We start from the raw sequence: 13,441 nt of genomic DNA on the forward strand, positions 1-13,441 counted from the left end.
GTGTGTGTATATATACCGTATATTTATTGATTTATTTCATTTGAGTCCATGATTTACATGTATTCTTTCATAATGATTTATGGCATTATGACTGTTTGCATAAAAGGCGCAGGAGTTTTAGATTGTAGTGAACAAAAAGGCCCCAGTGAGTAAAACTGCTGCTGCTGTTAAATAAACTTTTCTTGTTAGCGTAGGTTTTTTTGGCATCAAGCCAGCAATATTTCATCTAATTTGCATGAATCTACTTTCCTCCAGGATTTCCTAAATCCGTCGAGTATTGCGAACCCACCTGGCCGTTCGCACAGGCTGCCGTTCACCGGGTTGATGCAGGTCTGGGCCTTCAGTCCGCTGGACGCCGGCTCGGCCAGGTAGCCGCAGAAGCCGGCGTCGCTGGGCTCCCCGGGGAGCCACTGCAGGGTGGTGTTGGTGAAGGGCGACATGTCCTCCCAGCACCAGTACGACACGTTGATTTTCCTGAGCCCCACCCACGGCGTCACGGTGGACTTGTACTGCGAACGCACAACAGGAGGCCAAAGTCAAAACATTGACACGTCGTTCACTTCACAACACAACTCCGCACAGAGGTCGACTCCTTGGAAGTTTTACTTGCTCACAATTGGTCGTGGCCAGAAAGCGCACAAACAGACGGTCATTGAATGCAACCGAATCTAAGCTCCGAATGAATCATTTAAAATGTTGCCAGAAGATCAACCAGATGCAGTCAACACATTACATTCTTAACCAACTTGGACGCCATGATTGACTCAGCTGAGACCAACAGTCGACATCGAGTAAAACAAGACAACCTAAAACTGCTCCAGGTTAAAGGAGTTGAAAAAAATGGCTGAGAGACCACTTCAGTGCCAGGAAATCTGGAATTTGGGACTAACGTGATATTTAGTCCAAAAAAAAAGATTATTATTACCTTCGCATTGAAAATGCGGAAGGTTATGTTTTGATCGCCGTGTATTTATTTATTTGTATGTGTGTTTGCGTGTTATTCGCATAAGTCAAAAAGTATTAAACCGAATCGCATGAAATTTGGTGGGATGATTGGTTATTATCCGGGGACCATTTGATTAGATTCTGGGATCAATCGGGTCAAAGGTCAAGGTCACGAAAAGGTCAAATTCTTCTTTTTACCATGGGTCAATTTCTATCCAATTGGCATGCAACTAATGCCAACATGTTCATAATTCAATGCCCAATCTTGTGATATGCGAAGGTATGCGCTCTACCGAGTGCCCGTTCTAGTTAGCTATGTTTTTGTCATCGTCGTTGTCAGGAATTTCCCCTGGATGTCAGCGACAAACAAAAAGCAATATTTCAGCAGCATTTCATCTGCGCTGACATGAACTCCCCTTGTGGACGGGCTGAGCCGCAGGAGAAGCAGCTTTTGCTTCGCCTCACTCGGGAAGCTCCGCTCTCCGTTCCCATCTCTAATCAATGGCCACGCCGTTGCAGTGCTAGTAAACAAAGGGTGCTCGATCTCTCGTGGACGAGGGTCCGATCACTGTTCCCTCGGGATGCCGTTACCTTTCTTGGATCGATGCATTCGGTCTGGGAATGTTTGGAGCGGCTAAGCGGCACAAACGAACGGCGTCAGTACAACATATCTATAGCTTTTTACCTTTCAACTGGACAGTTTGAGGACTGATTTGATTCCAGAGAAACAGGGATTTTACCTCTCCTCTTAGATTAAGGCCAGGGATTACCTGGAATTGACCAACAGAATTGAATTTCGACCAGCAGGGGAAATATGCACAACTTCATGAGTATGGATGGAAACCACTCTCCAATTCCAGCCAAGGCTTTGTGAATTTAGACTGAAAAGACCTTTTTGTCTTATTCAGCTCCAGAGCAATTTGTAGGAGTGTAAGTGCCTTACATTCCTTTGCATGGGTGGCTTTCAGAGAGGGATGGCCGTGTGTGATCCACAGAAACCAAAGCGGGGACTGCAGCCGGAGATGACGCCGCGTTGCATTCAAGTGCAGGCTGGGTCATAAGAGACTACCTTTCCGCCCACACACACACTCTGGATTATGTCACACTCTTCTTCACCAAAATATTGTAGGATTTAGCAGTGATGAGGCCAATGATGTGGGATCATGTTTTTCTATTTCAGGAAATGTGATGGTATGAATGTAATTATAGAATAGGAAATGTGTCCTTTATGTGGACCCCTTTTGGTCTATTTAATGGTCGGATCCATTATTCTGCTGCTTATTTGATTAGTTTATCGATTCACTGTTTAGATTATATTTTGGACCTCATTACAGCAAAATCCATCTGAAGTTGTTTGTGCATCTGCACTCGTGGTTCACAGAGGAGTGTTATATAATCCAGCATGCATCAAAAGCACTGCAGGAGTACAGTTCGGACCACTTATCAGGCACTCAAAATAAAAAGCCTGTCTGGTGGCGTCACCGTCACATCCTAAAAAGACACAATCTACTTAGCGTCAGGAGCTTAACTATAAAATACCACGTGGATATCTAAATCTGGACAGTCGGCTTCCAACCCTGGGACACATTAACAACTGAATCGATATCAGATAGAAAATCCATCGCAACGAAGGTTATGTGCTGGCAAACCAGAGCCGTTCCCATTTTTAGACAGTTTTTGGCCGATTGCTGCTCAGTTGGTTGGAATGTAAATATTCATCCAGCAGTCCATGAGCCTGTGGATCTGCAGGCGACGCGCTCGGGGCCTGTAGAACCTGCCGCATGTCCAAACTGAACCACATTCCACACTGCACGTCTCTGAAGACACCCACCAATCCTGGATTTTTTGTCCGATTCCTATGTATATATATATATATATAAAAATGTATCGTGGACTTATGATCGTGAAAGACGTTTCTTTAAACCCAACTACAGTTTCATGCTCTGTATTAGACCAATGTGAAATTGCATTCACATCAAATAAATTAAAAAATTCCACTTAACCCTCCTGTTACCTTCACATTTACTAACATATTTTACCCTCGGGGTCAATTTGACCCCAACAATTAAAACCTCCAGAAAATTATTAGAATTCATATTTTTTCCCAAGTTTAAGTGTGAGGTACTTTATGTTTGTTTGTTGACTACCTAAATAGCCCTTTAAATATATAAAAAAGTTGATATTTCTTATATGTTTGACACAGTGAAAAACAGCCTGGGGTCAAATTGACCCCAAAGAACATCGACGTTAAACATTGAATGGGGTCAAATTGACCCTAAAGGTAACAGGAGGGTTAAGAAGCAGGTAGAACCAGAGCCCGGTCGGTATGTTGTCTTCAACGTTTACTACAACGATTGATGAATGAATAAAATGATTTACAATCACATTTTTGGTTAATTGCATTCCTGGGTAATCAGATATATTCACATCTGCTGCTTAATTCCAAAATGACAGAAAAACCTGAGACATGTTACGCTGATCATTTTAGCCAAGACGATGATGGTTGGAGTCAGTGTTTAGTGAAATATAATCTCACTTAATGGATTTATGGATTATCAACATTGCAAGCAGCCATGAGTAAAAAAGTGCAGGATCAAAAGCGTCAGACGCATTCAGGACGTATCGAGTAAATCTCTCTCGTTCCGTTTGGGGCGAACGAGACGCAGGGACCGAACACCATTCGCACATCCGCACGGCGGACCCGCCTCCGGCGACATAAACGGCGGCTCGCGAAGGCGAGTCGATTGTCGGGATGGATTTCTGCGTATTTGCTCTGATGGAGCGCGTGAGAGACGCCGGAGGAAGGAACCCGTTAACGGAACATTCGTTTCACGCTCACTGGTCCGAAAATCACGAGACGAAAAAGAATCCGACGAGAGCGCACGGGCAGAAGAAACACGAACAAAGGGCGACGGCTCTCCGGAAGACGCGGCCACGACTCCAGGAGGTGCACAGAGGTCGAGGTGAGGAGCGAAGACGCTTCAGTCGTGCACTTTGATCGTTTTCCTGCTCGGGTCTTCGAGGCTCCGATTGGTTCGTTTGTATTTCTTTGAGCCGGAATTTAAAGTCTTTAGTCTCGATGTTTCGCCGTTCTTCTTTGCTGTAACAATCAGTTTTATCTTCTGAGTCTCTTTGCGTTTCATATCTCTGTCGCCGTGACGACTCAATTTCCCCAAGGAGAAAATTCAAGTTTGTCTGATCTTAATTAATATCCTCCTCCTCCTCCTCCTCCTCCAGCACCACCATGACACTACATGTCATTTAGCAGACGCTTTTATCCAAAGCGACTTTCAATCAGTGCATCAACCAAGAGTACAAACTCAGAACAACAAGAATACAGAAAGTAACATTTCTTCAAGAAAGTCGAACTACAAAAGTACCATAAGTAATAACATGAGTAATACCATAAGTAATACCATAAGTAATAACATGAGTAATAACATAAGTAATACCATAAGTAATAACATGAGTAATAACATGAGTAATACTATAGGTAATACTATAAGTAATACCATAAGTAATACTATAAGTAAGAGCCATTTAAGAGCCACTGAAGTGCTAATCTGTGTTTTAATCCGGATATAGTCGGAAAAGATGTGTTTTTAGTTTCCTGCGGAAGATGAAGAGACTTCCTGCTGTCAGTGGGGAGCTCGTTCCACCAATCAGGAGCCAGGACAGCAGACAGTCTGGATCTCCTCCTCCTCCTCCTCCTCCTCCCCCCCCCCCCACTTACCGCCACGCTCATCATCTGCAGCTCCTTGAGGACAAAGTCCACCTCCTTCTGCGTGGTGAGCGAGGCCAGGACGGCGTTGTGGCTCCTGCAGGCCAGCTTGGCGTTGTCGTACGAGTCCTTCGCCGTGAGGAACTTCAGACACGAGTTTCCCACCAGGTGCCAGCTTTCCCCGCACACGTTCTCTGGAACGGAGAAAACCGACGAGGAGTCGGAACGATCGTCCGTTTTATATTTTATAATTACACTTAAAATGCGAGTGGAAAAAGATGCTTTCTTTCTCACATTTTTATTGAATTGAAAATGATTACGATGCAAATTATTCATTTTTCAGAATGTTTTTGTGACCGGCAGGGCAAGCCCAAAAAAGCAATTTTAAAACGATAAAGATGATTTAAAATAAATATATATATATATAAATGTCACATTGATTCTTACTTACATTTTTAAAAGTACAAGACAATAAATATGGTATTGTATTTTACTCTGTGGAATAAAATACAAGCATCGGTGTCTCTGCATCAACAGAAAAGTTATTTTCTAATTTAACGTTCTTATAGATCTTAACTTGTATCTCAGTGTATTTATGGAGACATTTGAGAAGTCCATTAGAGAAAGCAACATGTTCATTCATAGATAGATATCTACTCATATCATAATGCACTAATGTTATGCTCGATGCATCCCCAGATCCCAGAAATTAAGTCAAAGCATAAATTGTTCTTATAACCGCCAAATGGCCAAATCTATAAAAGAATAACTCCCAGGGTGCATCTTACATGTTCCACCACTCGTGTGCATCTTAGCATTTAAAGTGGGTGACGATAGTTTTACGAACGATGTTTTTTTAAAATACCAAACTCAGTTACCTGGCAGTGAGATGCACTCCTGGTTGCGAGGTTCCCACTGACAGTTCTGGTCCACAGCGCAGCTCTTGCAGCTGGTTTTCTTGTTGCACACGTACGACGGGTTGTCCTTGGGGCAAACGTCGTACTCCCCTATGGCCCCCTGGGAAGAAAAACACAGAGGTCAATCAAAGACGCTCAGGAGAGATGACATAGATGTACGAGACGGCTCAGTTTCATGGAGCGACATTATATTTGGCTTTTGTTAGGTTGTAATAGTTTATTTTGATCATGCACATGTGCAGAGGAAGTCTTATGCTTTAAATAAATACATTTAGAAAGATATTGTAACAGGAAATATTAGGGAGAATATTGATATTGTTGTTAATGTGTGATGAAGCATAGGGGGACTGTTTACTCTATGTATATGTCAATGGCAAGACTTAATGTATGTTCATGAGAGTGAATGTTTGTTAGTATTTCAGATTGTGGAAGCAGGTTGAAGCCCGTGAAGTGACTTTAATGCAGACAATAACAGACGGGACTTTTATTGTGAAAATACTTGTCTAGCGACTTGACCGGAAGTGACGTTTTGACCCGGGGGTCGTGACCTTTGACCTCTCCATTTTGATAGCGGGACTTTTATCCAACAGGAAGGTGTTAGAGGCTGAACTACCTTTGAGAGGAGCTGATTGGCTGATTCTGGGACTAAGACTCTGTACTGGGGAAAGATCGTTCTCTTTCGTCTTGACCCGGGTTCTTCCAGCTGGTTCCTGTTGAACCCGGATCACCACGAAACCCACAATCCTGAGCCTCGAATGTTTGTTTCCACTTCTTGCCATTAAATGTTGTTAAACTTAATTCACGCGCATCCGGAGCCTGATGTCCATCATCTGCCTAGTGCCCAGTTTCAGTTCCTCTTATACTTCAGATACGTCAGATGTTTCCACGGCGAACAGTCGGCCGGGACGTTTGCTATATATTTAAAATCAGCATCCATTAAAAATTCCTTTAAGAATAGTTATTTAGTTCCGGGAGGAACGCTCGATGTTATATTATATATCTCTATATTCTAGAGAAGGCGTTTCCTTCCAGAGCTTCTATGAAAAACTACGTCACACGGAGAATATTTAGTTTATTTTAAGGGTAAAATGGCCTTTTTTTAATGTCTCGTTTGTTTTGTTTAACGTTTTTAAAACTTATCCATCTGCATTCCAGGCTTCTGTCGTTCCTGATAATTAATATCTGGTGCTTTGTTTCTAGAGGAGAATAAGTGAGTTAATAATGATGATAATAAATATACTGTAAGACTAGAATAATAAAAATTTGAAAAAAAGAATAGTTATTTAATACATACAATAAAATATAAGTGTAAGTTCAAAAACAGTTTTTTATATATTATATATTAAATCAGACATTTACATATTACATCTATTTTTCCCAACCAAAGAATGCAACAAAATGTTGGAGATTTGTACGATTTTGAACAAGATTGAAACGCTTTTGGCCGCAACGAGAGAAAATCTCACCGCGTCCAAATTGAAATGTTTCTTTTTCTTACCGACAATGAAGCCATTTGAGTGGAACGCCATCACAAAGTGTCGGATTATGAAATGGTTGCAGTCGGAGCGGCTGACCCGTATCCATCCAAAATTGTGAAGACGAGTGCAGATGAGAGCGCCGGGGGAGACGCATTAACTGTCAGATCGCCTCGAGATGAGCAGCGGTTTAAAACGCAGACCGACGCCTCAGACTCGGAGACAAAGGCGACTCGTCAGTTCTTTATCTCGTCTTTACTCAAAGCTGACGTGGGCCAATTTATAATGCGTACTCACTAATAAAATAAATGAATGGGAGGTTTGTGCATCCCGTCTCTGGATAAAGAGACTACTTATCGACGCGTTATCACAACTCTTCCGTCTTAAACTGCGAGACGTGATCGGCGATGTTATTTTGCATCGTCGGCTGTTTTCTTACCGTGGCAGAAGTGCAGTTGCTTCCCAGAGACAGACACTGGCTGGAGCACCACTGGCAGCCGTTGGTGTTGGCCGTGCAGCTGTAGCAGTCGGTGTACTGTTCACAGCGCTCGTCAGCATCTGCAACATTGTGAAGAACATGGAATATAATTAGTATATATGTATTTTTTGTTGTTGTTGCTATTATAGTTGGTGTTTTACCAGACACCCGTGCTGGTGGTAAATGTAACGATCACAAAATATCACACTGTAAAAACACTTTTACAAGTGCAAACCCAAAATGCATCAGCGGGTTTAACCCTCCTGTTACCTTACGGGTCAATTTGACCCCATTCAATGTTTAACGTCGGTGTTCTTTGGGGTCAATTTGACCCCAGACTGTTTTTCACTGTGTCAAACATATAAGAAATATCAACTTTTTTATTTATTTAAAGGGCTATTTAGGTAGTCAACAAACAAACATAAAGTACCTCACACTTAAACTTGGGAAACAATATTAATTATAATAATTTTCTGGAGGTTTTAATTGCTGGGGTCAAATTGACCTTAAGGGTAAAATATGTTAGTAAATGTGAAGGTAACAGGAGGGTTAAACAGTTAAAAGAGGTTATTTTTAAAAACACCCAAAATGACATCATCCCATCGCAGCCAGAAGCTGTAAAAAACGTACTTTTCCGGCGGTGCTTGAACACATCATGTGCGCTTCAGTCGTGAAAAGCAACCAAATTGAAGATTCAAATTGTAACATTTCATCTAAATCTATTTATAATACATGTCTCATTGTATAGTTTGGACTAAAAATAAATAGTGTTGGGAAAATAAAACATTCACCTGGCAGACTTGAACACAGGCGGATTAAAACAGAACAGAGACATTCAAGTAGAGGGAGGTAAACATGGACAGATCCAATATGTAGAGCGTGCTGCTGCAACTTATTTATGATTTATGGACCTTTAACTGTGTTTCTCTCTACTTCATGATCGTGTTGTTGCCATAGATGTCCGGGACTTGTATTTTGCAGTAAAAAATGAAACTAGAGAGATTGAAATATGACAAAAAAAACAAGGAATCGGGGAAAAAAAAAAAAAAATGTAAACTGCTAAGGGTGACTGCCAGACAGCAGTGGAGCAGGAAAGGCCTCCCTGGGATTAAATGCGACTGAGTAGATATTCCCAGAGCGCAGTTTCCATCTGCCGGCGCTTCTGTCGAAAATGAATTTTTCTTCTTTTTCCGACAAATGGCAAAACAAGAGAAATCTTAGCAGGAAGTCTAGAGACCTGGCTGAGCTGTCCCTGATGATTACATCGTCCTGTGGTGCAGGCACGCACGCACACACACACACACACACACACACACAGGGTGTCTACAGGAATAAACCAGTGAAATTTAAGACTTTTTAAGACTTTTTAAGACCACGTCGAAATAAAATTTAAGACCTAACTTACGATGGAAATATACATTAATCTAAATAAACTAATTCAAAGTAAACACACTGATGTCTGTTTAAAATTAACAGTATGGTGTAATGCAAAAGGATAACACAAATGTCATTGCTGTTGTAAATTATATTTAGTAATAAATTTTCAGAACATTTAAGTCCCATGAACAAATGCTTATATCAAGTAAATATATTTTAAAAATACAGGCAACATAGTTCCTTTTGAACAAAAAAAAATCTATAAAATAACATAAATAACAATTCCAGCTGCTTTTAAAATGCAAATTCATTTACATAATAGAATGTATGTGTGTGTCAGTTCTCATGTCTCTATGTGATGGATGTTTGTCACAGGTTCATGTCTACTCCTGAGCTTTTGTGAATATACTAGGAAAACAATCCTTTTCAAACTGTATTAATATAAAAACTTCCAGTTGACATTTGGTCCATTCTCCTGGAAAAAAGAAAGAAAAAAGGCAGACATTAGCCAAACAACAGTCACCACATCTCTTCATGACACCACCACTTCAGATTAATGTCAGACTGGATAAATATGAATGAAAACTATTTTTACAAATTAAGCAACGTGAGCCATCTCTTGAGCCTAGTGAACACTATGGAGACGTATTGACAGGTAAACACCACTCTACTTACTACCATTCTAAAACTATTTTTAATTAGTCTAATTAATGTGTAGTGCGCCTATGCATAGCTGTTATTAACTTGACACATGAGTAAAGCTTAACTATATGAAACACATACTCATATACAAGAGGATAGTTAATACATATATTTATGTTAGACTTACTTTGAGGTGCTGAAGTAGGTCCTGGTGTCATGGCCCATGAGCTCCACAGGATCCTGACTGGACGTGGTCATTTCACCAATAACGCACATGAAGTCCAGCTGTCTGCTCGCGGTGGTCTGGTCCAGAGTCTCGCGGTGGTCTGGTCCAGAGTCTCGTGGAACAGAATGAAGAACACGGCGCCCTGTTGGACTTCGGTGATGAGCTCTTTGTTGCACGGCGCTGGATTTCCTCCGGTGACCTCCAGCGTTGTAGCGTTGACGTCGTTGCGAGCAGCGGAGCAGCAGCTAGCGGCGGAGCAGGAGCTAGCGGCGGAGCAGCAGCTAGCCCCGCGGGCTGCTGGCGGCCTTCGCTAGTCTCTGTGCTTCTTGCTCTGCTCGTGAGATTCCACCGCTGGAAAGTCTCGCGACACATAACGCAGATTCAGAAGCATTTCACCGACCGTGACCAGAAACACTCGTTCTTTTCAAGCCGTTGTTGAACTTGCATCCTGCCATGTTTTCTAAACTAGCCGATGCTTCACGTTGTAGGGGATAGGACCGAATACGCGGGGCCCCTTTAAGAGAAGGGGCGTGGCCCCGGTGACACCAGAGACACCGCAGAGCGACCGGAGCAAAATACGGACCTGGCGGAACAGATTGCCTCATATTCGTAATGACATGACACCCAAAAAATTTAAGACCAATCCAATCTGAATTTAAGACTTTTTAAGACTTTTTAAGGCCTTATTTTTAGGAAAAGCAATTTAAGACTTTTAAAGACTTTTTAAGGACCCGCGGACACCCTGCACACAGACACACACACACACACACAGACAGATCCTGAGAAGTTGGACCCGCTGTCCTTTTTTGAAGAAAAGAATAACTGTCGTGAATTGTGCCTCTCTAACACTCCCTCACACACTCAGCTAATCCTCCAAATGCTGAAGCCAACAGCTGTATTAATTCAATTAAAATATAACATTTTATTCAACTATTTTTTGGAGTAGTCTAGAAAATGTCTGATCAGGAGTTGATGGATCTGTAAAAGGCCATGTAAATATTACACATTCGTACAAATGTGTGTGAACATCAGCACAGGTATTTTCCCAGAATACATGTGTCAAATTAATAGTTTAAAACTGAGAAAATCCAGAAAAGGCCAATTAAAGGGCCCCCGGCGACGTTTAAAATACCTCGTTTAGTCCGACCGACAGTTCAGAAAGACGTGTGTTAACATGCAGCTGCTGAACATTTGGTATTCTGTTGCATCTTAAGACGCCGATCACTTCCTGTTGATCCGCTAATGGCTTGAACCAGACTCATAATCTCACACAGAGACATGACATCATTCCCAGAGACGGCAGGACGGCTTCTAAAGACGCGTGAAGGCCACGTGGCTCACGCACACAACATTAAAATAAATAAAAAACACCCTGGTGACTCGTTCTTTTGCCATTTTCACTCTCCGAGCGAGACCGCGAAGTCCTGCCGGTTCGTGCGGCGTGGCGAGAGCGTCACCTACACGATCGGCTGTTGCAGGAGGCCGGGAGCTGCTGCTGCTCGCCCCCGTCGCCCTCCCAGGGCAGGCAGGTCCCTCGGGTGCCGTTCCAGACGCAGTGGATCCCCGGCCAGGCCTGGCTGCAGGACTCCGGGCCGGAGAAGGCCGCGCAGCTGGGCGACGTGTACACCAGGACGTCGCTGAGCAGCAGGCTGTTGAAGCCGCCGAACGCAAACATGGCGCTGAGGGGGAGACAAGAGGAGGAGAGGCGTCAGGGGGGCGAGAAGATGGATTCAGGAAGTAAGGCCCGCAATTTCCCCCCCGGTTTTGACCTTTTTGTGCACAGAGAGCGCCGGAGGAGCTTCGTCCGAGTGCTCTCCGTCTTCTCTGAGCCTCAACCTGCCTCACAAGGCTGCTAAATCCCCAACGAGCGCTGGCTTTCTATGCGGACGGACCTGACAGCCCCCCCCCCCCTTCTGTGTGTGTGTGTGTGTGTGTGGATGCCAGGCACAGGACATTTCTGAGCATCCCTCTCCACTGGCTTCTGTTCAGCTGCACGGATTAGTGTGACTGTGTGCGCGCTGGTGGAAGCGGCTGGGCAGGGCCGATGGGTAATTTGCACCGGTTGCAAAAGTACCCCAAAACACCCCCCCCCCCCCCCCCGCCCGGATCACAGAGGGCACGCTTCAAACCGGGCGCTCCGGACGTCCTGCCGAGCGCTCGGGTCAGAGGAGGGGGGAAATGAGGGAGGTTGTTTTTTGTTTTTTGGCAAACCGTGAATGAGCCGCCTCCTTCATTTCTCATTTAAAAAGTTGCTCAGAAACAAAAGACGACAGCAGAGGAGCTTTTGTGGAAGTTCCAGAAGTTTGAAAAGTGGCGAAATGCAGGTTGGTAAAGACAGAGATTTGAGTTGAGATTGAAGAGAATTCACAGAATCTTAAACGCAGACCAATCCGGAGTTCGGCGGAACGCATTCCTCTTTCCTTTAGTTCTCAGATCCTGCACAAAACTCCACAATCCCCCCGTCTAGACTGAGTGTCGGTGCATGCGAGCGCTCACAGCTCTATGGACCGTGGACTGTTTTATAAGCAAGGAGTGAAAACTTCAAAATATATTCTAACATTGATCGGAGGCCGCTGCAAAGAGGCGAGAAACGAGAGTCGGAGCAAGTGAACCACCGACTCCTCCTGCAACGTCTCCATCTTCATCCTCAAACCCAACACGTGTCCTTTGTCTTTAGAACATCTTCTTTTTGTTTTTAAGACTCACTGTGAAGCACTCAGAGACCTTTTTTCTTGCCAAAAGCAAAACAAATCAAAAACGTTTAAATGAAGCTCCGACACGACGCCTCTGAAGTCTTTGCCCGCGATGGAATCCAAATGAGATCAATGAGCGAATTGAATGAACTAATTGCTCCCGAGGATTGACTGAAACATGGGGGCGCTTCACGTTGATATTCAACGCGCTCCCCGCAACAGGACGTACCGCTTTCTACGGATCTCCGTGTCTCGCTCCGCTTAGCGATGACTCGGCGCTTCTCGCCGCGGCTCCGTCGCCCGTCACGATCCATTCGCATCGCGGACTAATAATGAAATGGCATGTATGAACACACAAAGGATTATTTTCCAAGGTAATGTTTTTCCCCTTTTCCTTTTCCAATTACACCGACTGTGTCGCTTGGCCTCGGTTGTAAGCGTTTGCCTTTTCTCCTCCCACGCCGCCACGCAGTCGGGCTGACGCGAGACCTTTTCTTTTGTCAACCGAGCGTATGGATTTTAATAACCGAGCGTATGGATTATAATAGCCGAGCTTAAGGATTTTAATAGCCGAGCGTATGGATTACAAAAAAATTCTGAACTATAAAAGTATTGGGGGTGGGGGCAAGCACCATGCAATTGTCGCCCCTACATTTCTTTTGTGCGGAAAGTAATAAATAGATTGTAAATAAGAGAATTGAAAAGTTTTATATATAAAAAAATCATTCATGTTATTATCAGACTTCCCCCAGAGTCTTTGTGACTTCACGTCTCAGGGGGTCCATTGGACCTGGCTGGGTGTGAAGCTGGTCCTGGTATTTGTAATTTGTGATGTTGGGCTATACAAAATAAACTGAATTGAAAAATTAATTAGAAGTTTGAAATGTTTCATCTAAAAAGGTGGAAACCAAAACAAATATAATCATAGAAATAATAGAAAACAATGACGGGTGTGAAGTATGTTTGT

General features: G+C 43.4%; 1 protein-coding gene across 4 annotated transcripts in view; it reads right to left on the bottom strand.

Moving 5' to 3' along the window:
• The window catches only part of atrn (attractin), a 163,151-nt gene that overhangs the window by 106,119 nt on the left and 43,591 nt on the right, over window positions 1-13,441 (bottom strand). For all 4 annotated transcript variants that reach the window (XR_008833213.1, XM_056426614.1, XM_056426613.1 and 1 more), the window contains exons 12-16: window positions 11,243-11,460; window positions 7,498-7,616; window positions 5,545-5,683; window positions 4,679-4,860; window positions 290-509 (exon numbers count right to left, since the gene is read on the bottom strand). Coding sequence is in view for 3 of the 4 variants with exons in the window: in XM_056426614.1 (XP_056282589.1) it covers window positions 290-509; window positions 4,679-4,860; window positions 5,545-5,683; window positions 7,498-7,616; window positions 11,243-11,460 (878 nt within the window). In the remaining variant the exon portion in view is untranslated. The remainder of the gene's footprint in view (window positions 1-289; window positions 510-4,678; window positions 4,861-5,544; window positions 5,684-7,497; window positions 7,617-11,242; window positions 11,461-13,441) is intronic.

The sequence above is a fragment of the Pseudoliparis swirei genome, chromosome 11 (assembly GCF_029220125.1).
Source record: "Pseudoliparis swirei isolate HS2019 ecotype Mariana Trench chromosome 11, NWPU_hadal_v1, whole genome shotgun sequence".
NCBI classification, from domain to species: Eukaryota; Metazoa; Chordata; class Actinopteri; order Perciformes; family Liparidae; genus Pseudoliparis; species Pseudoliparis swirei.